This window comes from Diceros bicornis, chromosome 31 (assembly GCF_020826845.1).
Source record: "Diceros bicornis minor isolate mBicDic1 chromosome 31, mDicBic1.mat.cur, whole genome shotgun sequence".
NCBI lineage: Eukaryota > Metazoa > Chordata > Mammalia > Perissodactyla > Rhinocerotidae > Diceros > Diceros bicornis.
The window spans coordinates 34,221,452-34,249,155 of NC_080770.1; the positions used below are offsets into that span (position 1 = coordinate 34,221,452).

General features: G+C 54.0%; 2 protein-coding genes across 6 annotated transcripts in view; one reads left to right on the top strand and one right to left on the bottom strand.

Moving 5' to 3' along the window:
* The window catches only part of ABTB2 (ankyrin repeat and BTB domain containing 2), a 168,744-nt gene extending 165,061 nt beyond the window's left edge, over positions 1–3,683 (top strand). For both annotated transcript variants that reach the window (XM_058527166.1, XM_058527167.1), the window contains 2 exons: positions 489–602; positions 1,971–3,683. In XM_058527166.1, the coding sequence (XP_058383149.1) occupies positions 489–602; positions 1,971–2,168 (312 nt within the window). In that variant the 3' untranslated portion in view covers positions 2,169–3,683. The remainder of the gene's footprint in view (positions 1–488; positions 603–1,970) is intronic.
* Positions 3,684–7,544: 3,861 nt separating this feature from the next.
* The window catches only part of NAT10 (N-acetyltransferase 10), a 35,593-nt gene continuing 15,433 nt past the window's right edge, over positions 7,545–27,704 (bottom strand). For all 4 annotated transcript variants that reach the window (XM_058527172.1, XM_058527168.1, XM_058527169.1 and 1 more), the window contains 20 exons: positions 26,812–26,905; positions 26,568–26,666; positions 23,596–23,732; positions 22,661–22,785; positions 21,792–21,942; positions 21,415–21,511; positions 20,442–20,558; positions 19,439–19,540; positions 19,270–19,344; positions 18,557–18,673; positions 17,628–17,761; positions 17,398–17,446; positions 14,341–14,437; positions 14,155–14,265; positions 13,054–13,226; positions 12,530–12,649; positions 12,078–12,176; positions 11,564–11,637; positions 10,425–10,508; positions 7,545–8,384 (listed from right to left, as the gene is read on the bottom strand). In XM_058527172.1, coding sequence (XP_058383155.1) covers positions 8,273–8,384; positions 10,425–10,508; positions 11,564–11,637; positions 12,078–12,176; positions 12,530–12,649; positions 13,054–13,226; positions 14,155–14,265; positions 14,341–14,437; positions 17,398–17,446; positions 17,628–17,761; positions 18,557–18,673; positions 19,270–19,344; positions 19,439–19,540; positions 20,442–20,558; positions 21,415–21,511; positions 21,792–21,942; positions 22,661–22,785; positions 23,596–23,732; positions 26,568–26,666; positions 26,812–26,905 — 2,167 coding nt within the window. In that variant the 3' untranslated portion in view covers positions 7,545–8,272. The remainder of the gene's footprint in view (positions 8,385–10,424; positions 10,509–11,563; positions 11,638–12,077; positions 12,177–12,529; positions 12,650–13,053; positions 13,227–14,154; positions 14,266–14,340; positions 14,438–17,397; positions 17,447–17,627; positions 17,762–18,556; positions 18,674–19,269; positions 19,345–19,438; positions 19,541–20,441; positions 20,559–21,414; positions 21,512–21,791; positions 21,943–22,660; positions 22,786–23,595; positions 23,733–26,567; positions 26,667–26,811; positions 26,906–27,704) is intronic.

The following is a 27,704-nucleotide window of genomic DNA, read 5'->3' on the forward strand; positions in this document are numbered from 1 at the left end:
GAACGTGGCCTGCACGAGGACCTCCTGGTTCCCTGCGGGTGACAGGAAGGGCCCTTCTGAGAGAATGGGCATTGTGCGCCCACTGAGCCAGCCTCCTGGGCCTGGCGCAGGGGTTAGAAAGGCTCTCCAGTGGGGCTGGGAGGCCCAGGGGTTGCAGAAGTCACCTGGGCTCCCACTCACCTGTCACTGCTTAGAGAACGGACCTGCCGCTGGCCAGGCGCCTGGCTAGAAAGTCATGTAGACGAAGTGTGTAGTTTATAGATAAAGACCCCCCAAGGTCAGAAATCCCAGCCAGCGTCTGTCACCCATCCTGTGCCTCCCAAGGTGTCCCAGCAAATAGCTCGATGGCCGAGCCAGAAATAAATCAAGGCCATCAGCCTTGACCTGCGGACATAGGTGGGGCCCTGGGGGAGGGGCAGCTTCCTATTCCGTGATGCCTGGCCGGGGCCTGGCCTGCGTACCCAAGTCCGCCTTTGCCTCCCCACCAGCTGCTGTCAGCTGCCAGCTTGTTCCAGCTGGACGCCCTGCAGAGGCACTGCGAGATCCTGTGCTCCCAGACGCTCAGCGTAGAGTGTGCCGTGAACACCTACAAGTACGCCAAGGTGAGGCCCCACCGCCGTCCCCTGTGCGCTTGGCTCCACCCAGGTCTCAGCTGCCTCATGGCACCATGGCCTGGCAGCTTTTGAGGAGCAGTGTCGCGAGCTGGGGGAGTTAGTAACGCCTCTGTAGCCTGGGGCCGTCTCTGTCCAGTGGGGCAGCATGCAGCTTCCAGCCAGCTGGACCCCAGTTCGCGTTCCAGCTGTACCACGCCAGGCCGTGGGACCTGGGCACGTGGCTGAGCCTCTGAGTCAAGTCAGTTCCACAGGCTTACTTGACTTGCTCCCCAACCTGTTCTCCTTACTCATCCCCATCTCAGCAGACGGCTCGGTCTTCTGCTCAGTTGCTCAGACTCGAAACAGGAGTTACAGTTGATCTTTTGTAAATCTCCCACGTCCAGGCCATCCACCTCTGAAGCACATTAGCCGTCTCTCCACTCCCCTCCACCTCCACTGTCCCCTCTGGTGGACTGTTGCATTGGCCTGGCTCCCCGCCCCATGGCTTGGCTCTTTGAAAAGTGTTGAGACCATGCAGTCCTCTACTTAAACCCTCTGAAGGTTTTCCACTGCTTGCAGACTAAACAAAATCCAACCCCGTATCACGCTCTGAGGCCCGTAGGATCCTGCCTCCAGCTCCCCTCCGCTGCCTCCCTCTCTCTGCACCGGGCCACACAGCTTGTCTCTCAACTCGTTCCTACCCCTGGTCTGTTGTCATCACCATCCCCCTTCTGGAAAGCTCCTCCCTAGCTCCTCACAAGACGGCCTGATTCCCCAGGCCTCCCCCAGGTCAGCACTCCTGTTCCTCAGCACTGACCGCCGTCTGCGGTGACCCTGCTTGTGTCGTTCCTTGGCTTCTCCCTCTCCCCGAGCTAGAGCGTCAGCTGTAAGAGAGCATCGCAGAGACCTGCACCTCTGAACCTGGCGCCCAGGGCCCGGTCCAGACGGGCACTCAGTATTTGTTGAGTTAAAATAGTTATTGAGCGTCCACCACCAGCACGCTCATGTGCTGGGCCTTGTGCCAGACGCTGGACGTCAGCAGTGCCCAGTCCCCGTCCCTGCCCTTTGTAAGGGACCTTCCAATCCCATGGGGATGCCTGCCACTCCACAAGCCGTCACCAGCACGACGTAGGCAGAGAAAACAGTGGGGCCGAGAACAAGGCTTCAGTGATGTTCCTGGTGGCACAGCTGGGATTGAACCCAGATTGGTCCAACTTGAAGGAGATGCTTAGGGGAGAAATGCAGATGAGGGGGAGGTTGCCTCAAGAGGCAGAGATGGCGTGCCTCCCCCAGGCCTTGGCCCATGGGTGATATGGGGGCCAGTTTCAGGTGGGGTGTGCTCAGGCCGTGGGTCTCCCCCTCTCCCTGCACCTGCAGATCCACAACGCCCCTGAGCTGGCCCTGTTCTGCGAGGGTTTCTTCCTGAAGCACATGAAGGCCCTGCTCGAGCAGGACTCCTTCCGGCAGCTCATCTACGGCCGCAGCAGCAAGGTGCAGGGCCTGGACCCGCTGCAGGACCTGCAGAGCACCCTGGCCGAGCGCGTGCACTCTGTCTACATCACATCCCGGGTGTGAGGGGGGATGGCTGGTCGGCACATCCCGCCCTCCCGGCCAGGCTCTGTCTCCAGGCATCCGGGGGCGGAAAAGGCTGGGAGCAAGTGCGGCCAGGCTGTCTGGACCAGTGCGTAGCCAGGCCCTGTGGCCGGGCCAAGGCCCCGCTGGGGGCACTGGGTGCAGATTCTCTTGGAGCCAGGCTCACGAGACTCAGTTTCCCCCTCTTTCCCCAGACATCCTCTCTGGTGTCCATCTGTCCTTGGGCAGGCAGATGTGCCCTGAGCCCACCTGTCACTGGGCAGCCCCACCCTCAACCCCTCTTCCTCAGAGCTAACCGTTTGCTCGACCAGTGATGGGCAAAGGGCAGATGTGGCCAAAAGGTGGACTCTCCCTCCACCCCCCACACCGTTTGCACCTGGAGGGCGGTGTACTCACCCTCAGGTGCCCCTGCACCCCTCCTGGAGGGCGGCAGCTGATCCCGATTCACCTCTGCTCTAAATAGCTTCTGACCATGCCCTCCAAGCTCTCACCACTCAGCCCAGACTGTCCCACCTGGGGCTCTCGGGCTGTGGCACCCTTATGAATGTACAGAATGGATACTCCGAGCCCCAGGCCATCGCATCCAAAAGCTGGTATCTTTTCTTAGTATCATATCAGAACCGCTGCCCAAACCCCTGAACTTACTCCTCAAGGCCACGCCTTGAAAGCCTTGATGTGGGCCTCCAGGGGGCTGGGGACACCTGCACAGGGGTCACTTGGAGTCCCATTGTCTTTGGTGTTTGGCCCAGAGAGGCCCTTCTCTGGGGACGGCCAGCTGCTCAGTGAGCAGTGGAAAGCGGTTCCCCCACTGATGCCTCCAGGGCTTCCAGTCTGAGCCAAGGAGGGGCATGGGGGTGCATGGGATACAGTGGAGGAGCCGGGTGGCCTCAGCTTTTGTCGTTGCTGCTGTTTTTAGGGGTCGATTCTGAAGCCCCAGGCCTAGATTCGGCTGCCTCAGTGGGCTCAGGAAGGAGATCCCTAAAAGTCCCCCAGCCGAGTCCCTGAGTGGAAGAGTCCTTTAGCTTGGACTGGAGAGCGGCCCGTGTCTCCGTGGGAACTGCAGGTCTGGGGCATCTCGAGGCCAGGGCACTGGTGGAAGGGGGGGCTGGAGGAAGAGGACCTTCCGCTTCCTCCTCTCCCCCACCTGCCCCCACTGTAGGCCCCTGGCTGTCCTGCGGTGGAGACAGTGTCAGGCCTGCACACTTCCTGTATTTATGGACCAGACACTGGGGGGGCATTTGGACAGCTTCTCTGGGTGTGGCCTTCTTCAGCTGTCTGGGCACCTTAGAAACTATTTATTCACCAGAAGCCCCGGGCACTTCAGGAGGTGTCATTGGGTCATCCTGAGAAGCCCTGGGGGCTTGCAATCCTGGAAAATATTTTCAACTAGCTGCGTGAGCTGGATGTACAAAGGAATAGGCGTTATTTTATTGCTGTAATATTGTATGATACTGTAACTATACACTAATGTTGTCACTGTAAATGTACCATGGCTTTATTAACAATAAACACCTGTTAACAATGACCTTGGCCTTGTCGCTCCTGGCAGAGGGTTGTTCAGAGTTGAGAGCTGGGGAGGAGCCCATGTAGGACCCGGAGGAGAGCCCAGGGCAGGTTCCCTGGTCTCTCAGAGGGAAAGGACCCCCTGCTGAAAGCTGCACTGGGGCCACCCCTTGCCCAGGACCTGAGCCTGGACCCGACCCTTGCCACCCACGTGACAGAAGCAAGTACCTCCCTCTTCTGATAATGTAAACGAGTTCCCACTTGTTAAGCACTTATGTGCCTCTGAGCTGGACAGAGAAGGTGTTTGTTTGCATGGCAGGACGGCCCGATGACAGGAATGAGGCGGCTGTCAGGGGCTCCTCTGATCTTCCCCAAGCCTGGGCTCCCCCACGGCCCTGCTGTGGGAGTTGCTGGGGTTGCCTTAATAGTTGTCCGCAAACCCTTGCACCATCCGAACCTGTGGCCCAGCAAGGAGGGAGCAGGGCCTTCTCCACCCGGCCTAGCCTGATGTGGGGGTACCTGCCCCTCGGCAGCCTCCAGACCTGCTGGGCCGTGGCTGTGCCACCTGCTAATGGAGGCAGGACCGTGAGGCGGTGACTCAGGCCCCAGGGTTTTCCAGGACCGGCTGTAGTTTGTTTTAGGTGCAAAGTCCGGGCAGAAATAAAGGTTTTTTGAAATGTTCTCTGCCTGAGGCAGCAAGAGAAATGTCTAAGGTCCCTGGGAACAGACCTGAGTGGCTGTGGTCCAGTGGCCGACAGGCCAGGACCCAGGAGTTGGGGGACAGGATGAAGACCTTCTGGGGTCAGTCCCAGGAAAGGCCCATTGCCGGCTTTGCTGGGTGGGGCCCAGACTGCGTGGGGAGAGGCCCTGTGTGGACCCATGGCGCCCTCGGGGGTGCAGGGAGGAGGCACTCCCCTCAGCACCTTCGTCCTGGGCAGAGGCCCCTGGAAGGGCAGGTGAGAGGGTCGTCCCTCCCCAGCACTCGCCATTGCCAGTGGCCACCCTTCGGGGCCTGTGTCCACCCTCCCCACACGTCCCCGACCCCTGCAGGACGGGCCTCGGTCAAGCATCCAGCCTAAAAGGCAAGATCGAGTTACAAGCTGGCTCCAGACAGGGGTCAGCTATTTTCTCTCTTTAGGGGGCCCAAGGTTAAAGGGAAGGCAACATGAGGGAGGGATGGGGCCCTTTTGAGCCTGCAGGTGGCAGGAACACCCTCTTAAGCAAGCACTTAAATAATAATTAGAGCCAGACATTCCCCCAAAGGGCTGGAGGGACTAGCATGGAAATGGGGTGTTTGGTCACCTTACCCGGTGGCCGGCCTCCCCCTCAGGCCACTGCTCCAGAGGCCGGCTGGGGAGAGGAACGTGCACGCCTCCTCAGCAGGGTTGCTGGGCCCCGGGCGGGCCCGCCCGCTGTCCCGCATGCAGGGTGAGCCATGCTTGTGCAGCTGGAGTCTGGGCCTCGTCGCCCCCAGGTGTGAGGGAGCCCGGCCACAGCCAACAGACCACCCTCCTCTCCTCCACAGCGGCCTGTGCCCTGCGTGCCGCCTCCCGACTGCTCCTTTCCCTTTCCGCTCTCTGCCCCTTACAGAGTCCGGCCCATGCCGGGTCACAGCTCTCTCCACAGCAGATCCACCTGCAGCACGTGAGGCAGCCTCAGCCTTCCTTCTCGCCACCCCACCCCACCGCAGAGTCCACACACAGGCCTTTCCACTTGAACCAGCTGTGTGGACTCAGCATCCCCTTCTCCCTCGTCCGCGGTCTGGGCAGCCTACTCAGGCCCAGGGGCTGCCGGCCCCGCCCTCTCCTCCTGGCCTGTGGCCTGGCGGCTGGTGTGATGGCCTCAGATAATGAGTCTACATTTTTCCAAGGTGACTGTCACATTTCCTCCCCTCCCCCAGCCTCCTCAGCCCCCTTTGTGTGGGTCTCCCGTCACTCTGTCCCCAGGGACCGTAGGGGCCAGATGAGCAGTGGAAGCCCTGGAGCAGCCAGCACCAGCACCCCCAGCTCAGGGAGGGGGCGCGGATGGAGACCCCTTAGGAATCCTTTGTTGGGTTTCTCCAGCCCTTCCCCGTCCTGGTGACAGCATTCGTAGCCAGCCTATCTGAATTCATTTCACAAGTGCCATTTCCTGCGACAGCCAAGCTTTACAGATGTCACTCTGTCTGGGGGCCAGATGGTAAGGTCTGGGGGATGTGTGCTTTTTCAGGTTTGGAGGAGAACCCAAGATCACAGCCAAGTGCAGGGACCTGTTTAGGAACACACACTTTGCAGATAAAAGTGCCAAGTCTGTACCCAGTAGGCGAAATGTTTGCTTCCTTTCCACGTGCACAGGGGACCGTCTGGGAAGTCAGGGAGAGGCTCCAGAGGGCGTAGAGCCGGACAGGCCTGACTGCAGAGTGCACGCTCCTTGCTGCTCGAGTGGGATTCTTCTAGCTCAGGCGGCAGCTTTAGAACAAAGCCAGTCCTGACTCAGTGAGTCTCAGCGCCCTCGGGGAACGTACAGCTCCCCTCGCTACACTTGTGAGCACTTCCACTCCCGTATGCCAGGCCCTGTTCTCAGCTCTTCATGTGCTCCTCCGCTCCCTCCTACAACGGCCCTGTGAGGTAGGTGCTGTCATCACACTGCACCTTACAGACGTGGACCTGGGCGGCGGGTAGAGGTGAGTGCTGTGCCCAAGGTCACACTGCGGGTCAGGGCAGAGCCAGGGTCAAAGCCAGGCAGGCCGGCTTCGAAGCGCCTGTCCCTGCACCCCAGAGCAGAGCTGGGGACAGGCTTTGGGGCTAGAGATGCAGGGCGAGGGCACCATCAGTCTGGGCCCCACGCCTGTGGGATGACGTGTCTGGATGGTTTAAGGTATCACCCACCTCTGACCATCTGGATTCTGACTTTGCTTTTTGGCCGCTCTACTGAGAACACTCTCTTTGAAAGGCAGGCTCAGGCATTCACCTGAGAAAAGGATCAGAAATGATACTCATCTCCTCTCTCAGCAAACTTTCCTGCAGACTTCACAGGGGATCTGCGGGCAGGAAGCTGCAGCTCCAGGAGACAGAAGAACCAGGCGCAGCCATCCCAGCACTGGCGGGAGAATCCCTCCTCCCGGGGGGAATGAGGCCCAGGGTGGTATGTTCCATCCTCCTTGGTCCAGAAGCCACCCTCTCCATCCCCGTCCATGCCTTAAACTCCTAGGAATTCGGTTACCTATCAGGGCGGAGGAATGGTTCTACGTGGACTCAGAGAGACCACTCCTTGTAAAGCCTATGAAAGACCAAGGAAGATCAGTAACCAACCCACCACATGAATTTTACAGATAAAGATAAGAAAAAGCTGTGAAGGACTGCCATCAACCTCACGCTGTGGCAGAGAGGCAGATCAGAACAAGAGCTGACTGAGCTGACTTGCGCCTGGAGCTTCTCTTGCACCTGGGGACGTGAATAAGGGACAATCGAATAAGGAAACCAGAAGACCTGAGGGTCGAGGTTTCAACCACACGGTATCGGACTTGAGACCAGAAAGTAGATACCATCACACAAACATTCCAAGTGTGACGCCACCACATCATTTCTGTCCCCAACAGATGGAAGGGACCAAGTGACCTGACAGGAGCCCAGGAGGAAGAGGCACAGCCAGCTAGCTTCCAGAAGCTACGCAAAGCCCCTCAGAATGACCACAGCGAGCATGGCAGTGCGGGCCTCTTCTCCCACGGGCTCCTGGGTCGCTAAGCCCTGGTCACATTGCCCACTCTCGGCCTTGAGTCCAACGCCCTCCAGTCCACCTGCAGCCACGATCCAGCAGAAAAACAGGGTGAGGCACGGCATCTACCTGTGTGGAGCCAGCGAGTGCCCCAGGCAGCTGGTCTTTCTGGGACGTTCTTTATTAAACATGGATTCTCCATCCCTCCCTCAGCCCTGCTGGCAAAAGGGTCTTGCCCAACATTTTTCCCAAATGATGAAATAGCAGGTTTGGGGGACTCTGATGTCACATCCTTCCTAAATTAGGAGCTCAGGCTTTTCTGGGACACTGGGCAGCAGGCCCGCTGGAGCCAGGAGTGGAATGGCACACTGCAGTGCAGATCCAGTGCACACAACAGTGGCTGGCCATAGACGCCTGCCTGGGCCAGAGCTCCTCCTGCTCCAGGCCTCAGGTTGTCTGGACGAGTCCATGACAAGAGGCTCCGCCAGTGGCCTCCTGAGCACCGCCAGAAAGCTGTGAAGCTGTCTACTTAACGCCTGAGGAAGGGACAAGAGTTAGCGTGGCTTCTACATGGATGGGAAGGAGCCACAAAAGCTGGGCCCAAAGCAAAACATGAACTTATGGGAAAGGCAGGCCTGGACTGGGGGCAGAGACAGAGCCCCGGCAGTGCCAGGGGGCTGCCCGACCACTGAGTCTGAGCAGACCACTGGGAAGGGACTTTGCCCTAAGCCGAGCTCGGCCCAGAGACTGAGTTCCCGCCGGCTTCCAGGTTTGATGGGGCTCTTGCTGCTTCTCGAGTCCAGGCCACCGCCCCGTCCGTCCAGCCAGAGGCAGTGCGGGAGGTCAGGGCAGCTCCTCCGAGGCAGCGCTGGCGTCCAAGTCTCTCTTCCCTATTTCTTCCGCTGCGGTTTCCCATCTTTTCTGTTCTTCATATCTCTGTTTTTCTTCAACTTTTTGTTCTGTTTGGGTTCTTGTTTGGCTTCCGACTTCCTTTTCTTGTCGCTGGAGAAAGAAAACAGGAGAAGAAAAGATAAAAACATGCACAGACCTGTAGCACCTTTCAGACGGCTTGGCTTTCAGCTGCTTTGCTCTGCCTGAAGAAGGGCCTCCACCACCGGAAGCCTGTGGAAGAACTCCAGTCAGACACGACACCCCCTCTGCATGCCTGTTAGGGCCAGGCCTTGTGGGGGCCAGGGGTACACCACAGCAGCCTAGTTCCTGCCCCAACCAGGCTCGCAGTCTGTGGAGGAGCAAACCTGAAACCTGAGTTCTCTTCCGAGGACAGTTGCACGTCGCTAACGATGGGGACATGTCCTAGAAATGCGTCATTAGGTGACTTCATCGCTGTGTGAACATCAGAGTGAACTTACACAACCTAGATGGGGCAGCCCACTGCACACCTACGCTACACGGTCCTCATCTGATGGCACCACTGTTGTAGATGCCGCCCATTGCTGACGAATGCTGTGACGTGATGCGTTACTGCACTGCATGTCTCCCCTCCCAAGGCCTCAAGAAAAATGTAAGGTGACACACGGAAGACTTCCTCCCCCAACTCTCACCACGCAGATGACCTGGAAATCAGGCACATCGTCCCAATGACCCTGAGCACAGTCCCTAATACACAGCATGAGACTCTAAGGAAAACCTCACAGAACTGGCTGATGTGCTGTCGCTGTTTCACTCTTCCTAAACGAGAAGACCCGGAGTGCTAACTCGGGTTACACATTTCAGCTGGCCAGAGGCTTCCTTACTGGCAGATCAGCAGCACAGGAATCACTCAGCAAATGGCCACCTTCCTTCCCCAGAGGCTGAAGATGCTCTCTGATGGCCTTCTGCCCTGGGAACAAACCCTGCCCCATGAGAGTGAACAGCTCAGTCCAGAGACCATTACAATCACCCGAATGAAGTGACCTCTCAGAAAGAAGAAAAATGGCCTCATCAATATGTAATGATAGATATCAGTGTTTTTGCCTCCAAAAGTAGAAACTTGCACATTTCACAGAGCCCTCCAGCACCTGGGCTGTTAACTTGCAAGGCCCCTCGCCAGCAGCGAGAGCCAAAGGAGAGGCCGAGCTCACGGCGTGGAACCAGGCCAGCTCCACAGCCAGCACGTCCCCTGGCCTTTTGTTTCAGTCAAAGCCGCCATGCTCAAGGCAACAGCCATCATGCGCCCTGTGCCACACCTGCCACGTCCTGCAAACCAGACATGAGGACACAGACAGGGCTTTGGCCCCGCAGCAGGGAGCATCTGGGAAATGAGGCTGGCATCGATGCCGGAACCTTCATGACACTGCAGTGCTGTATGGAGACTGCAAAAGAGAACACCTGATTCCTGGCATTGATGGGTCCCATGAAGATTTTCATGAAAAAAGGATATTTTTAAAAACAGAAAACCATAATCGAGTCCATGATTATTAATTCTGAATGAGTAAATAGTTTTTTCACTTCTCAGGGTTTAACTTCTAACACAGGAGATATGAACAGATATTACCCCCATAAACAAAAGCCCCCCAGGGGTCTCAACAATCCTTCTGACATAAAGGAACTCTAAGACCCAGAACTTGGAGAACTGCTGGCTGAGAGGGCAGGGAGGAGAGCCAGTAAAACCGTGGGCTTTGCAGTGGACTAACCGTTCCTGATTCCGGCTCTGCCTCTTACCAGCTGTGCTTCCTAGGAAGTTACCTGACACCCTGAGCCGTGCTTACTCCATCTTGAAAGCACTGCTGGTAACAGCACAGCCCTCTCCTCTGTCCGAGAGTATTCAGACACTGCACTCAGGCCCACAGGAACTGCTCAGTCCCTGCAGCTCCACAGCCCGTCTCCCGGGCACGTCTGTGAATGTGAGCAATGTTGAGACCCAGGCCTCGACAGTGGCCCTGCCTGACCTGCAGGAGACAGGCCACAACACTAGTGACCCGCAGAGGAAAGATCCGGGACTGTTCTCCCAGAGCTTCTGCTCCAACCTCCTATTTCCTAGTTAGAGTTACTAGAGAAGCGGAGGCCGGACTGCCTCTCCCGTCAGGAACGTTAGGCCCTCACCTCTTCAGGCTGACGATCGAGGCGTTCTGTCCGGCTTTATTCAAAGCTTCATTCCACTCTTCATCGTCCCCACGGATTATGTATCTAAAAAACAGAAGGGAAATGTCAAAGCCTGCTCGAAAGAAGAGGACCACAAAACGAAATAAGACAGTGACCACATCATCAGACACAGCCCACCACGCAAGGCAGGCCGAGCCGTGTCAGCGTCCACTGAGCAGCGAGAAGGGCAGCAGGCACGCAGTAGGGCCGAGATGCGGAGCTGAGCTCCACGGGACCAAAACCTCACCAGAGCAACGAGGGTCACCAGCCTGCCAGGAAGGTCAGCGACATGACGGTTCTGCACAGAAGGCAGCTGCCCGCCTTCGCCCACCAGAGAAGCCTCCTGTCGCCCCAACCTCCCTGCTTACTCCTCCCTCCAGACACGTGCCCATGAGCCCAGCACTGTGCCTCTCCCTGCCCCAGCTTGCCCCAGCCCTGTGGGATCTAGCAGTCCTGGGGAGTCCAGGTTCTGATACTGCAAAGCGGAGGGCAAAGCTCGATACCCAGCCCAGGGACCTCCCGGCCACCTCCACCTCACATGTCAACCACCATCACCAAAGAGCCAGCAACCCATCAAAGAGGACAACAGGTCAGAGACCAAGAATTCTGGAATTGTTCTTCACACCAATCCACGGGGCAGGCAATACCAGCATAGCAGAAGCTCAAAGGGGACTAGGATTCCTGGTACACAGAGGGTTCCAGAGCAAGGGGTTTTGTTGGCTTATTTGTTGGCAGTAGAATCCTTTCTTCAAACAAATTCACGTGCAAAAGCCAAACTTAGAGAAGTGGTCATTAGAAGTGGATGCTCATCGATCAGCATCCCCCTGCCCTGAGGGACCTGAGGCATGACATGGAACCCTAGGCACCTCAGGAGCTCGATTTGAAAGTCAAAGTGGCAGAACTGATCTGGGGAAACCAGATCCTCCAAAATTATGCAAAAAGTGAATTAGGAGGTATTTGGCTATTAGTGCTTCTAAGAACGATCCCACGAAACGCAGCTTCCAGGGCCAGGATGTGGGTTAGAAGAAACCTGCAGACAGATTGAGGGCCCTAGAAGCCAAGGCTGAGCCTTCGCTTCCCATGAGTGGCGGGGGGCTTACTGAGAGAGGTCCATGTCCTTCAACTTCCCCACTTCCTTCTTGTGTCTCTCCTGGAACTCCTTTGCTGCTTCATCCTGCGGTCAAGGCCCCACAGACAGAGCAGGTCAGAGTCAAGCAGTGAACAACGCATGGAAGAAGGTGAGAGGGCGGAATCTCACCACGACACGCAGACGTCTCCCCATCCGTTCACCTGCCCCCCCATCAGAGGCAGCTCTCCCTACAGCCAGGAGGCACATAAATGTGCCTCGTGAGAGTCTAACGACATGTGCAGCAGCAGCTGCCGGGCTGCTGGCACAAACGCACACACACTCGGTGGGAGGCACATGGCTAGGACCGTGCGCGCTCGTGCACATCCAGGGCAGGGGACACGGGCAGCGACACTCAGGGAAGCCCCGGGAACTCGAGGCGCTCCCACCCACACCAGACCAGCACCACTGAGCTGGTCGGTGCAGGGCTCTTCCTAAAGGGGAAAGGCGCACGTCTGGCGTTCACAAGGCGTTCGGCAGGAGCATACCAGGTCGTCACTCAGGGTCTTCATCGTGGGCTCCATCACCACATCCTTCACTGCCACCATCTGCTCCTCAATGGCCTTTTCCTGCACTTCACTAAACAGCTAGAGGAGACAACGGCCGGGAAGCACACGATGAAGCCACAGCAGGGACCCAGTCACTCGTCACCGAGTCGTCTGGCGCACACTCTACACGGCCGGGCTCAGGCTCTACACAAGCGCTCCCGGCCGAGTGTGAAAGCACCGACTGGGCAGATACCACCTTCCTAACGGTGCTGCCTCTGCAGAGAACGGGGTCGTCATAGACGCAGCCGAAGCCCCCGTTTCTTCGGGGGGTGTGTATGTATGAAGATCGGCAGCAAACGTGGCCAGATGTTACGTCTATTCATCTTGGGGCAAGGAGCGGGTTTGTTACATTATTCAAAACAGACCAAAACTCTGCCCTGGGCCAAGGTTACCTTCACCACTTTGCGGATGATCCGGTTGAAAAGTCCCATCAGCTGGCCTGAGGGCAGCTCGATCTCCTTTTCCAGCTGGTCCACAGACTTATGCTGGAGGCCAATCCCCAACAGAAGAGCCTGGAGGACGGAAAACTTGCTGGAGCGGCCACCAGGACGGGCCTTCTCCATTCAGGTGGCACTGCGAATCAGAGCTGCTCTTTGACCACAGCTCTCTGGGACAAAATATCAACTGGCACTGTCTATTTTGGAATCTTCTCTTCATCCTGTTACAGAAACCACTAAGAAATGCTCCCTATTCCTGAAATCCCCAAACTAACTTATTACTGGACAAATGCCTGCTTCAAAGCTACATTAAAATTCAGGGTGCTGCTGGACCCTACCAGGCTGGAGGAGGAATGCAGGCCACGCGGCGAGTGGCAAGAACGTGGGTGCAGACTGCGGCTCCTCCATGTACACACTGTGCGCTGGGCACGACTAGAGTTCAGAGCCTAGGTGTCTTCATTGGTCAGATGGTAACCTACCGACTGGGCGGCGGACAGGGCCAGGTCCCCCAGCTGGCTCAGGAAGTACATCCGGGAGATGGCCGGGATCAAGTCCATGATGAGGTGATAGTCGACCATGTTCCGTGAGTACATCTCCAGCCTCTTCAGGTCGTAGGGGAGGAAGAGCGCTTCCAGCTCCTCCCGGCGTAGGGCTGCACGTGTGACAGAGCCGGGCGGGTCACAGGGTCTGATGGGATTCCCAAACAGCACACACACGGTCCCGGAGGGCACCCTAACAGCTGCTCCTCCTCAGGGCCTTCGGCCAAGCAGAGCAGGAGAGGAGCCACCTGCAAGGGCCGGCCCTCCGGGAGAACACGCTGCCCGGGCAGCGCTGGACCTGCTCAATGCTCCAACCCTCCTCCTGCTGAGGGGGCAGCGCTGGGCCATGCACGGAGGGGCTGGTCAGCATGTGACCCTTGCTCAGAGTGCCACCCAACACATCCGACCAAGGAGAGGCTCCCCGTGCCCCAGGGATGGAGGAACACAACACTCTCTCCCCACTGTGTCACACCCAAGTCACAGACACTGTATGCCCTGCCCAGTTCGACAGACTTTTCCATCAAAATATAATTGGCAAAAAAAAAGTATACACACACACATAATTAGCAACAGAAAAAAAACCCCCAAAGCTGTTAATACTAATGATCCCATACACACTTTTTGTATTTTAAATATTCAATTTATAGGCCCAAAGCACTTCTGTGTGTTGGCCACAGAAGGTTGGCAGCATATTCTTATTACAACTTCATGAACGAGGAAACTGAGCCTCAGAGATGGAGCTCGCTCCCCCAACTCACGGGATTTACACTGGATTCCATAATTAACTGTATGTGTGACCTTATCTGACATCTCTGAAGTCAGACCACAGCCCAGAGCCTTGTTAGAAAGATGGAAGGTACCGTGTGTGACGGTGCCCCTGAGGCAAAGCAGGGCCTGCTGAGAAGGAGGCAGTGGTGGGAGACGCGGGCCTAAAACGGCCCTCAACACCCAGTTGAGCCCTCCTCCTGGACCATCATGCCCACCCCACGCTGCCACACCACCCAGCCACTCCCAGCTCTCCCAGCGTTGCGCCCAGCTCACCCGGCGGCACGGGCTTCCCGACGTTCCTGTTCTGAAGGATGTTCAGCGCCAGGGGCGGGGAGAAGGTGCTGAACTGGTAGGACAGAAGGGCCAGGAAGCGCCTGCGGAAATCTGTGGGCACAAGCACGCCAAGTCAGAGGTCTGGACCCCCGCCATCACCTCGCTGCCCCTTCCACTCAGATTCACCTTTCCAGAAGGCCACAAGCCAGGCTCCCTGGTCAGCCTCATCCTCATCAGCCAGCGTCTTCAGCATGATGCATGAGTGCTCTCCAGTCAGGTCATTCTGGGAAAGACAAATCCCTAAGTGGCACCAAGAACCCCTTTCTGAATGATCTGTCATTGCTAAAGGGTGAGCACACAGAGAGGAGAGACTCAGTGCTTCCGCGGGCCTCTCCTGTCCCCCCGCCGCAAGAGACCCTGTCACCGCGCAGATGCCCACGCGGGCATCTACACCACAGCTTTCCAAGACCACGGTGTCCAGCCAGTTCCTAGCAGGTGCCACGCCAAGGAGCAGAGCTGCTCAGGTCTTCGGAGCACGCCTTCTGCTCCGGCCCCCTTCTGCTCTGAGCCACGTGCTCGCAACAGGTCCGATTCTGAACGCAGACTCAGGACAGGTTAGGCTCCAGGCGATCCAATCAACAGGTTGTTGGTGCCTTAGAGCAAAACCTCCACGGTCGAAACCTAGAGGCCATGTTGGCAACCAGTGTGCAAGTGCAGGCTCTGTAGGCACTAAAACTGTGACCACAGGTTTTTAATTTTTACTCCATAACAACCACAAAGCCCCACACCATAAAAATACCTAAAGATTTCAACTGGAGAGCATCCATGTAACGAAATGCCAGCACCAAGTCACAACTAAGCAGTGCACAGCACAAGACACAGGGACACATGGTGGTCCACACGGAGCTCGATGGCCTGTGCTCTTCTTGCAGCTGACCACCACATTACGCCCCAGCCCCAGTCAGAGCCAGCGACGAGGACCAGTCCACCTAGGAGCCGCTCCATGCCCTCAGGGCAGCAGCCGAGCACCGGACGGTCTTCACCAGTCCCACTGCAAACTCGCACATGGGCGCGACCCACAACTGGACGTTGGCTTTGTGCGCTCCAAAATCCAACCTCCAACACTCCCCCCGCTCAGCGCATGACCTCTCCTCTCTGGAAAAACAGAAGCGATCAGAAGAGCACCTCTCCACCTCCAACACCAACGCAACCAGCTGCCGACACCTTCCATGCCCACGCTCTGTGCCTTCCCTCCTGCTGTGTGGGATGAGGCGGCCACCCCTCCTCCTGCACTCCGGGTCCTGCCCCTCGCCTCCTCAAGGCCTGCACTCCTGCGATCGGCCCCCTCACCTCTACTATTACTTGCATGATCTCTACAGGATCATACCCCGCAGCTAACAAACATGTTCTAGAATCTCCCATCTGACAAACCCGCCTTCACTCCAGTCTCCCTCCAGCTTTCTGCTTCCTGTACGAACTGTCTATTTCCTCACCCTCCTTCTCTCCAGTCAGGTGGCCCCCTCCACTCCACTGAAGCTACTCTCATTCAGATCACCGGCACTGACAAGTCCACTGGTCACTGTTTGTCCTCATCTTACCTGTTCTCTCACAACAACTGACTCCCCTTCTTGAAACCCTTGTTAGTCTTGGCTTCTGACACCACACCCCCAACTTCCTCCTACAGATCAAGGCCACTCCTCAGTCTCGCTTGCTGTCTTCCAACTCATTCCCCTAAACGCCTCAGACTCCAAGACTCACCCTCCTCTCTGTGACTTCAGTCCCTACTTTGAATAGCTTTAAATAGTCATTCATTCACTGCACACATACTATACACAGTAGATGCTATGAAGTGCTGGGTTACAGCTGTGAAGAAAACAGACAAAGAGCTCCTTGACCCCAGGGGTATATCCTCTGAGGAATATGCTGATGACTCCCACACCTCCATCTCCAACCCCAACCTCCTCCTGCACTCCAGACTCCCGCGTCGCTGCCTATCCACATGTCCACTGGGTGGCAGGGGTATCTCACACTTATCATGCCAAAAAAATTCCCACTTTTACCTCCAAACCTCTGGGTTTTTCCTCCCCCACCAGGTTTTATCTCAGCAAACAGCACTGCCAACACTCAGTCTCTCAAGCGGAAAATCTAAGAATTGTCCTTGATCCTTCTGTTCACTCATCTTCCACACCTAATCCTTCAATTCCAGGCAGATCGACTTCCAGAACACCTCACGTCTGACCCCTTCTCTACACTTTCACCACTTCCACCCCAGACCAAACCACCGCCTCTCCCAGCCCTCGTCTCCCTGCCTCTACCCTTGGGCCACTGCCGTCCCGTCTACACAGCAGCCACAGCACCCTTCCTCTGATCCCTCCCTCCAACTGAACGGGAGGAAAATGCAGAGTCCTTACCAGACCTAACTGCCCCACCATGAACGCTCCCCTTTCCTTTTAAGGACTCTCCGGCCACACTGGCTGCCTTTGGTTTCCTTCAAATAGCCGAGTTCATTTCCACCTCGGCCCTTACGCCTGCTGTGCCCTCTGCCTGGAAACACTCTCTTCTCCAGGACCCTCACACACTGGTCCACTCTGAGCCCTGGGGCTCAGCTGGAAAGGCCACTCCCCAGAAGCCTGACCGCTCACTATGCTATCATCTCTATCTGAACATTTCTCTTCTGTCCACCTTCCTGCTGCCCATTTCTACCCATCGGAAAATAAGCTCTGTGGCTTATCCTGCTCACTGCCTGATACCCTGTAGGTGCTCAATGTTTCTTCTAATGAACTGACGGTCACTAACTCTCCCCTTCCCCAGTAATCCTCAGTGTGTGGCTCTGTCACCACACTTACAGCCCTCCTTCAGATACCAACTTAGAACATGAGTCTGCCCAACTGCACTCCTCTCCTGAAAACCACTTTCTTTTTTTTTTTCCACAAATTCAAGGAGGCCCCCAGGGTACAGGATTCTAGCATCTGATAAACAAGTTTGTGTGCACCTCTGCCATTTTATGATTAAGCACAGAGCCAGGTGCGCACCAGGCATGCACTGCATGGTGGGGGAATGAATGGTGACCATGGGGCCACTCAGCGAGGATGGCTGTTCTGAGTCCAGCAGAACAAACCTCCTGGAGAACAGGCACACCTGCTCAGAACACAGCAGGAGGCACCTGGGCTCTGTGCAAGGACAGACCTGCCATCAACCAGAACTGCAAACCCATACCCCTCCTCTGCCAGATGCCTCACTCACCGGGGTCTGTCTCAGATAAACAGGAACAAACCCAGCTCGCTTCCAGAACCTGCAAAGATACAAAGAGAGCAGGTCATTGTGAGTGCCTTCTGGGAGTGGTGACAGATACAGACGGGAAGGGCCAGGGGAGCAGGTAGTCCACAGATGGCAGACACATGGCTCACAGACTCTCACGTTCAGGACACAGGACACAAGGCCAAGGGGGTGATGCAGGGGAGGCAAACCCTTACTTGAGGAGCCTGGGGGTCAAGCCATAGGACACACCCAGGTAATCCAGGTGCTCAGCCGGCCTCTCGTTCAGTTTGAGGAGTAAGGGAGGCAGGTCCTTCCGGGGAGTGACGACCTCTTCCAACAAGCTGACGGCCTGCAGAAGAGAACAGGCCCCCGGCAGAGGGAGGTCAGTGACATTCCCAAGCACCCATGCCACACCGGGCTCTGGACTGAACACAAGAAAAACTGGACACGTTTCTTGATTTGTTCCTGTGGCTTTTGAAATACAGGAACACCACTAAATCCAGTGGTCACTCCCAAGCATACCAAACCCCTGGACGTGTGGAATCACACTGCTCGGAACCCAGAGAGCAGGAAAACAGCCCCAAAGTTTAGAAATGCCTGATGGATTTACTGAGAGACAGCCTGGCGATGGGGGCTGAAGATCCAGGCCCGTCACCAGATGGCTCTGTGACTGGGGAGGGACAAACCTGTGAGCCTGGCCCTGAGTATAAGCCCCTTCCCCACTCCCCGAACAGATACGCTGCGAAAATCAAATGAATGTGTGTGAAAAGCCATCACAGTTCCTAGCATTAATCATTCTTACCAAGAAGGACAGACCTTTCTTCAGTCTGGGTTTAGTACTAAGAGGAGGAGACTGTAGAGCGGTGGTTTTTAGCTGGGAACTTATTAAGACAAAGTTCTGGTCCCACCCCAGAGCTTCTGACTCGGGAGGTCTATGGCAGGGTTCACGAACTGGCATTTTTAACAAGTTTCCAAATGCTGATGATGCTGATCTGAGGTTCTCAGCCTTAAGTGTTAGCCAAAGCAGCAGCTATTCCAAAATGAGAGAGGAAATCCCCTACTGCTCAGAGAGCCCAGACCACCAGACAGCTCTTGACGATGCTCCTGAGACCCAGAGTTATCTATTTGGCCAAAAGATGCTTACCTCGCTGCTGACAGTGTGAATTTCTTGTGACGTGTCAAGGACCTTTTCCTCCAGACAAGGGAACCTGCCCCCGTAGTACATCTGCAGCAGCTGCAGAGCTCGGCTGCCATAGCCCATCTGTGAGCAGACACGGAGGGAAACAGGCAGAGGGAAGGGAGCTGTTCCTAGTCAGTGTGAACCACTTCTATGTCCTGCACTGCTTCTAGAAAGCCTTCACTCCGAGTCAAACTGTGCTTGGCAAAGAAAACCAATGAAATCCCTCAAGGAGTCAAAGCAGAGACCCTAAGACTGAGCATAGTATGACCCTTGCTCTGGCACTGTCGAGCCCATCAAGGACAGCCCATCTGCCACTGGAGCGTGAGGATGGGTGGCCGTGCCTGCTGGTCCATAGATCAGCAAGCCCAACACTGACATCTCTACAGCTCAGTCCTCAGTGGGGATGTCTAAGAGACGGGAGGTGACTGTGCCAAGTAGACCTGGTTCACAACTCCCCTGTCCTCACAACGGAAGAGCCAGCATATAGGATCGTGCTGTCCACCTCCCTACCCCCAGCCCCAGGCCAACTGTCCATAGCAGAGGAGGACCTGGAACTGCTTACTCCTTGACCAGATTCCTATTCAAACAACCAAGTACATCTGCCCTCACGAGCTGCCAGCAGCACGGCTGCAGCTAACAGCAGCACACCAGGTTTGAGAGGCACAAGGACACGTTACCCCTTGATAATCCGGGTGAACAGCAATGCGAACAACCCTTCCCCCTGAAAGGCCGCCGAAGTCCGGATCTTGGAACTGTGTGGGAGACACAAGCCAGTAACTTAGCAATAAAACCCTCCTGCGACACTGCCAGCTTCCCTCACCCAGACATCCCAAGGAAGCGCATCACCTGTTCTGACACTGTCCATGGAATCAGGTCCCCCGAAGCCTTCCTGCCTCGAGACAGGCTGTTCAGGATGGACTGGCGCGCAATCTCCCCCTCGAGGCACACCTGTGGGGGAAGCAGGGCAGGGCAGACAGGAGGGCCGGCTCCAGGGACAGGGCGCACTCACAGAACATCGTCCGCGTTCTGCTGCCTCTCCCAAGGCCAGCTGATTCACTGCAGTTCAGCCTGCAGCCTGTAACCGACCATCCATTTCCAGTGGAAGTTTCATTACGATGCCCCGTGAGCACCCTCACACTGTCACTAACAAGGCAGTATACTGACATCCTCCTGGCTCAAAGGGCAAAAAGCACATCAGAAGAGGGTTTCCACGCGTGGTGGGCACGTGTGCACGTCAGTTAAGACACAGGGTGCTCATGCGGCTCTGTACAGAACAGTACAAATTCACAATGACTTAGGTGTCTGTCTAACAGGAGAATGGTTACACACAGTACGGTACGTGCACATAATGAAATACAATGCAGCCTTTAAAAATTATGCAGATTATGAATATTTGACACACTGCAAAATAAAGAAGCAGATTACCACACACTATGATCCCACGTTTATGAAATAGAAAAACACAGAAATGCATAAATACATGCCAGGTATTAAAACATTATTTTTTCCAATCTGTGTCTTCCAATGTTACAAATACCACATATTGCTTTTGTAATCAAGAAGGACCAAAACCAGGTTCTGCTTTAGGAGGAGCTATGAGTCAAAATACAAGTGGCCAGTTCTGACTTGCACCTGCCCACGCACAGCAGGGCTTTCGGTTGCCGTCAGTGGTGCTTTCTTCGATGCCCCCTCATCGCCTGCCTTGATACACTCGATACACCCAGCCATCTTGCTCTAGACCCAGAATCAACAGCCACCCCTCCCCCACACTGCGGTTACTGAGCCATTAATCCCTGATGCCTAAGTGGTTCCCCAAATCAGTGCCACAAGGACGCCTCTGCTTCTGTACCTGGATGACAGCCAGCACTTCAGGAAGGGCATTCTGGGTGGGGGGCACGGGAGGCAGAAGGCAGAAGAGGTGGTGAGCAGGTGCATCAGAGAGCATCTGGAGGTCGTTGGGAGAGTTCTGTGAGGCACAAACACAGGTCAGCGAGCACTCCTCTTCTGTTCCTCACTCAAGAGGCTACTCTGCAGTGATCAGATGACCAGCGTATCACCTCCCCCAAAGCCAAGTGATGGGCTGGAGCCAGCACGGCACCCTCCTAGTACCAGCTAGCCCAAGACTCTTGGTAAGAGCTTACAAGGGACTTAGCCTCAACCGTCTGCTGTCACCTCACCCTGAGTGCGGGGCAGAGAACTGCTTAGTTAGCACTACGCATTTCACAGCTGGGAAGTGAACTGTCTCCTGACAAGAAGCTGCAATTTCAAGAAAACCTGTCACCACTTCTAACACCAACTCTTCAGCCTTCCACTAAAGGATGTTCATAAAAATGCTACCTAGACACTCAAAAAGTGTCCTTTCCATTGTGCCCTTTAGTTTTTAAGACTTTCAAATATTCTGAACTCTCATTCACTACTCCTTAAAAATAGCCCTGAGGCATGAGGCTAGTCTCAGACAGCACCAGCTGGTTACAACTGCTGTGTCCTCTCAGCCCATCAGGTCAGCAGACAAGCGAGAAGCAGGAGTCCCCTTTTAAACTGGGCCAAGCTTTCCACTCTCTCCAGATACTACGCATGGAGCTACGTGCAGGAACTCCACACTCTGCATGCAGAGCTAGAAGCCCAAGACGAGCCTGAGCAACAGTGGGAAACGTAACCCGTCCAGCAAGACCAGCAGACCCTGCCAACCTCAGGACATTCAAGTCCCAGTGGAATGGGCACCCGAGGCACTGGGTCATAAAAGATGTGAAATCCCAAGTTAAAGCCGACGGCCAGGTGCTAAAGTGCACTGCTGAAGTTCACCACGGGCTGGTTGCAGTTACCTTGTAGTGAGAAGCCACATAGAGGGCCATAAGCCTTTGGAGGAAAACTTCAGAGGCCTTGTGGTAGCAAAAGAGCGTATCTCTATTAACATAGTAGCTGGGTCTGGAGTTAAGCAACCAAAATAAATCAAAGAGAGCCTCCAACAGGACATCCTACTTCCCAGGGTCACCTAGCTATGTGGATTTCCCTCAGCGTGGGAAGAAGGGCCATGTCCTAAGCAGAAACACATGAGGGAAGGAAGAGAAGGGAGATCGAGAATGTTCGACCTGCCCCTCTCCCTAGAGCAGAGCCTGTGAAACAAAGGGCCAAATCCTTGTGTGCAATTCTTTCATCGACCCCCTCCCTCTCACAGGGCAAACGACACCCAGGAGGATACAGCTCACAGGCTTCAGGTAAGGGGCAGCCTGAGACGATCCGAGTAATGTTGAGGCAATCCAGGCACAGCAAGTCGTTCAGCCACTTCTCCACTGCATCCCCAGGGGCGTATCGGATGGACTCCTGCAGGGAGACCTCGTGCAGCGTTCGCGCTGTCCCCCACAACACACACACACCACGAGAAACAATGATTACACACGTTTTGTCTGAAAGAGTGAGGCAAACATTCTACTTTATCTTTGCCACATGGTGCCCCTAGAAACACGGCTCGAGACTTTAAAATGAGTGGTTTTAAATTGTTCTGGTATAGGGGCCAGCCTGGTGGCATAATGGTTAAGTTCACACACTCTGCTTCTGCAGCCCAGGGTTCGCAGGTTCAGATCCCAGGTGTGGACCTACATATCACTCATCAAGCCACGGTGTGGTGGCGTCCCATATACAAGATAGAGGAAGATGGGCACAGATGTTAGCTCAGGGACAATCTTCCTCAGGCAAGAAGAGGAGGATTGGCAATAGATGTTAGCTCAGGGCCAATCTTGCTCACCAAAAATTAAAAAAATAAAAAAAATTGTTCTGGTGAATGTCCAGCTTGCCATGACACCAACCCAAAGGGACCTCACTACATCAATGCAACAATAGTCGGAGATGGTGACAAACAAGGGCCTAGCCCAGAAGGCCCAAATCAGGCTCCCATCTGGTCACTGCCTTGCTGTTCCTCGAACAAAAGCAGCTTCACCTCCCAGGGACTCAGCCTCTCTGCCTGACGGGAGGAAGGTATGGTACTGCCCATGGTGTCACAAGGGGAAGGAGCCAGTGAGTCTGAGGAGACTGGCTGTGCACTGCAGGCCCCAATCGCAGCTCCAGGGGTACCTGATGCCAGTCTAGCCGTGGTCGTGGTCTTATTCTCAGCCGTGGTGCTGATCTGGCTCTGGGCACTCTGCTGACGGAGCTGCTGAATTAGCTTGAGGGAAAGGGACCGGCCAGTGCCCTCGTAGCTAGGAGCAAAAGCAAAGGAATCAGGCACAGCTCCTAAACCCACTTTCTAGGAGGGACAGAGTGCTACCTCCTCACCCTGCCGACACACCCCTACTGCTCCCCAGGATATGGCCAAACCTGCAACATCTCCAAGGTATGCCGGATTTCAAAATTTTAAGGGCCGGCCCCATGGCATAGTGGTTAAGTCTGGCGTGCTTCACTTCAGTAGCCCGGGTTCGTGGGTTCAGATCCCGGGCGCAGACCTACACCACTCGTCAAGCCATGCTGTGGCAGCACCACATACAAAATAGAGGAAGACTGGCACAGATGTCAGCCCAGGGCTGATCTTCCTCAAGCAAAAAGAGGAGGATTGGCAACAGATATTAGCTCAGGGCAAATCTTCCTCAAGCAAAAAAAAAATTTTTAAAAACCTCTTGAGTCACTATAAGCCTACTTTCTTATGCTAATTATACAGTTATTTTAATCTATATTTTCACATAATTCTCAGATATCAACCATTAGTATTGCCATCCATGTACTCTCTAAAACTTGATCAGGCCTACAGACAGGAGACAGACGTCACCTGGGTTATGAATTTCTTCAGTCTTGTGCTGCCCACTTAATGTCAGGCCAGAAGTGAGTTACAGTTGATTTTTAAGAGGCCAGCTCCTGTTTACAGGAGCCCCAGGAGAGATTGAAGCAGCCCAAAGACTCCGACTCTGGGAATGAGACGTACCTGCCCAGGCCCAGGACACAGACATTATGTGCCACCTAATCAGCAAGACGTTGTCCCCTACAGTGGGACAACAACTCTCCCCCAGGTGCCTTACCCATTGATGGTGGATGCCATGAAAACAAGGTAGGGGCCCAGGAGGCTCTTCACCAGGGGCAGGGGGATGGCGGCAGCTTCATCAATCACAACCAGTTCAGCCTGGCCCAGCTTCACAGCATCAGCAGGGTGTATATACTGCGGGAAAGAAAACTTTACATTATTAGCTTACATTATGATTAACGCCACTGGTGAGGCACCACCAAGGCTGCTCTCTTTCCTCTCTCTGCCCTTCCCATTTCTTCTTTCTCTCATTCTTCTTTCCACTTTTCCTTGGCAGGGCAAAATGGAATGGGCATGGAGTCAGACACCTGGGTTCAAACAGTTCCACTACCAATTGTATGACCCTGGATGGGTCACTTATCTCACGGAGCCTCCGATTCCTCTGCCGGAAAATGGAGGAAACACCTATCTGATGGTTGTTTGAGAAGAAAATCAGGTAACTGTAGGAACACCTTGCCTGGTCCCTGGCCCAGTGCTGACAGATGGTGCCTGCCTCTCCACTCTCTTGTCTGTCTTCTCCTGCTTCTCCCAGCCTCACTCTGGCCAGTGAGCCCAAGGCAAGCTGGGTCCCAGCGGTGGCTAACGGGAGGACGTCAGGTTTCTCCAGCATCTCCCACACGCTGCTACTGTGCCCGCTGCTTTGATACTGTCCTCATAAAGCGAAGTCTCCCTGCACTGGTGGGGACACTTCTAAGACTTCTTCCCTCCTTAATATACACACACACTCATACATCCTTATGGGTATTATTAGCTTGGCCACCTAACGCCACCAACTTGCCATAAGCTTGGCATCCTTATGCGTATAAACAACTCCCAGTTCTTCAGGGCTTCCTGCTATTTTCAAAGTTTGCAAAAGGCCCATGAAAGGGATTTTACAGGATAGAAAACCTGAATAGCCAATTAACATAAAAAACAAAGATTCTCAACCTCACCAGTAATCAGTGCAATGCTAAAGATAACAAGGAGACCCCATGGCATTCACATGCAGACAGGCAAACTTAAAGAGCTGTGCAACAGCCAGTGCTGTGAGGACTTGGGGAAATAAAGACTCAGAAAAGTGCTGGTAGGAAGGCAAATTTGTGCAAACACTTTGAGGGAGAATTTGGCAAAATCCAAGAAAGCTGGAAATCTACGCATACCCTAAAACCCAACAATTCCACTTCTAAAAACATAAATAAACTGTGGTATACTCATATAGTGCTTAAACATGAATCAACCAGATCTATAGGCTTCAATCGGGACAAATCTTAAAAACAAATGTTCAGTAAAAACAGGCAACCTGAAAAATGATGAGTACAGTACATTACCATTTATGGATACATAATTATGTAGTGAAACATAAACACATGAATTGAAAGGAAACATACCAATCTCAGAGTTGAGTTACCTATGGGGAATGACAGAAGGGAACAGACGGGAGGGTACAAGAGGGACTTCAACTGTGTCTGCGATGTTTTAGATCTTTAAAACAAAACTATAAATGACTTTGAAAATATGAAACAAACAAAGCAAATAGCAAAATGTCAACATTTCTTAAGCCCGAGTGATGGTCCCCTGAGTGTTATATTGGTCTCTGCACTTTCCTGTACATTTGAAGTATTTCATTACAAATAAGATTTTCTAACTGCTTTGCTAGAAGTTGCAGGGTCAGGGAGACAGCGACCCCTCATTTCCAACAGCAGGACACACCTCCTCAGTAGGGCCCCATGTCTTAGACTCTTAAGGGGAAAAACAAAACAAGTGCCTCATAAAAGCAGCAGAAAGCAGCCCCCTGGAGACGCAGAGCAGACTTTAATATTCTTCTTTTTTTCAATTTCCAGCAAGGAAGAAGAGTCCTCAAAGGGACACAAATGGAGCCTCATAAAGTCAGGTCCCCTCTTCTGTGCTGAAACTCCAGTCTGCAGACAAAATGACTCTGGTAAACTGAGAGGGTCTCTGATTACAAATCCAAGCGGCGGCAAGGGCTAGCCGGGCATTCTAGGGAAAGGCTTTTCTCCTTTGGTTTGTGTATTTCTCTTGAGTTTTAACAGGTCTCTGCACTCTCATTGCCTTCAGCCTGCCACCCGCCCCAGCCCACCCCAACATCAGTCTGGCCTCCTCTCAGCTGAAAGAATATGACAAAAGTGGGAAGAAACGTACAGAATGAAGAGATTCTAGGAAGAGACCTAGTAAGAAAAAAGTTGAGATCCTTAGGTAAAAGGCATAAACACTGACCATTATTTATAACTTGGACCTCTGAGGAAAGCTATCCCTCCCTGTCAGGCATATACACTTGCCTTGACAGGTATAAAAGTCAAGGGCATAAACTGCCCATACCTGGCCCACTTCTCCCCCAACCCAACTCCACAAATAATCCATGAACCTACTGTACTAGGAGCCTGTGGGTCTCCGTCCTTCTGCAAGCCTGTCACCCCGATGCTTCTCTATGATTTAACAACACTGCAGCCTGTGGACAGGTGCAGACCACTCAGGCTTACAGAGCACTGGACATTTACAGAGCTTTCAGAGAAAACACTGTTCAAAAGGGAAAACAGGCCACTGGCTAAACCGCAAAGATTCAGAGTACATTTTGCAAAGTTCTTTTTTTCTTTTAAATCGTGAAGTTATTGTCCTAGTTACTTACATATGAACCATTTCAAAACCTGCTGTAACTAAGCAAAATTAGAACTGATGTCAGAACAACGATTATATTTCTTTTAGCCAATTAGCATACTCACAAACCCACTTACTGAATTTTCAAGGGACAAAAACTACAACTTTCCAATCTGGCTACATACATTTGATAGTTTACTTGAGTGTTTTTCTTCAGAAGAGGCTGAAAATCTGTAACAGGTTTATCATAAACCAGCAGCAACGTCTAAACGACATGCAATTTGACAGGACGTAAAATGACTACAAAAGACAACATCCTAGAGCCATTCACACACAGCGGGACATGGCCCCCCACACAGGGTTCAGAACGAGGCTCACCTGGATGGTCTGCCTGTGCTCTCGGAATACGTTCACTCTGATCACGGCTTTGTTAAATTCAGGATTTACAGACTGAATAATCTCATAGTCCAGATGCTCCTGAGGGGAAAGAGTCAAACCAATGACAAAGTTTAGAAACAAGCTTTAGAAACTAAATATTCAGAAAGTAAGGTTGCATTCTAAAGACTTTGCCTGGATCTAAACCCAGCATTGAATCAAATAAATTCTTATCCTAATTTCTCACCTGATACTGCAGAGCATCAAATCCTTTAAATACAAATTCAAACAGAGTGTGGAGGTTATCAGGGCTTGGGGAGGTAACAAAGATATTGGAGTACCTGTTGAACAAAAGAAGAGGAAGATTTTTAACTAATTTTTTAAGTAATTAGGAAATCTAAGGTATGTTTAAGGAACCTAAGAAAAAAGAAAGCGTTTTTGTTTGCCCGTTGCATAGGTGATAACTAGAGATAACAGCAGGAAGTCAGGATACTTTTTGGGAGGAAAAGTAAAGCGACTCCAGACCTGAGGATATTTTTCATCCCAAACTAAGGCAGACACGTCACCAACGTGAAGGCAGCGTGTCCTGGCAGTCAGGCCACACGGAGAAAGCGCATGGCCGAGACGCCGCGGGGACAAGCCCTCAGCAGAACCGGCACACTGCTCCTGACCCTGTGTCCGGGAAACCTGTCACCAGCCATGCTGAGAGGGGTCAAACTGGGAAGCTGGGGAGCTAATCGGTGCTCAGGCCAAGGCTGCAGGGAACCTCCAAGGGACACTTGCTGAGTGTAAAGGATGCTGATGGCTCAAGGCCCCAGGGGAACCGCTGAAGCAGCAGGAAGAACAAAGGACGAGGAGTCAGGAGCTGGCTCAGCCCAGCGCTTCAGGCCCTGACTTGCTGGGGGATCCTGGGTGGGTCCCTGAACCTCCCTGAGCCAAGGTTTATCCGTTAACCATGCTCACGGAGCTATCAGAAGCACCCAGGGACACAATGCACACAGGGGAACGTGGTCAATTCTGGGCCCACTATCGATGTCTGTGAAGCTGGAAGCACACGCTCTACTGGTCCTTGCCTAAATCTTCCGCCCAGGGCAAAACAATGGAAAGTAGCACCACACCCAAAGGCAGCTCCTGGGAAGC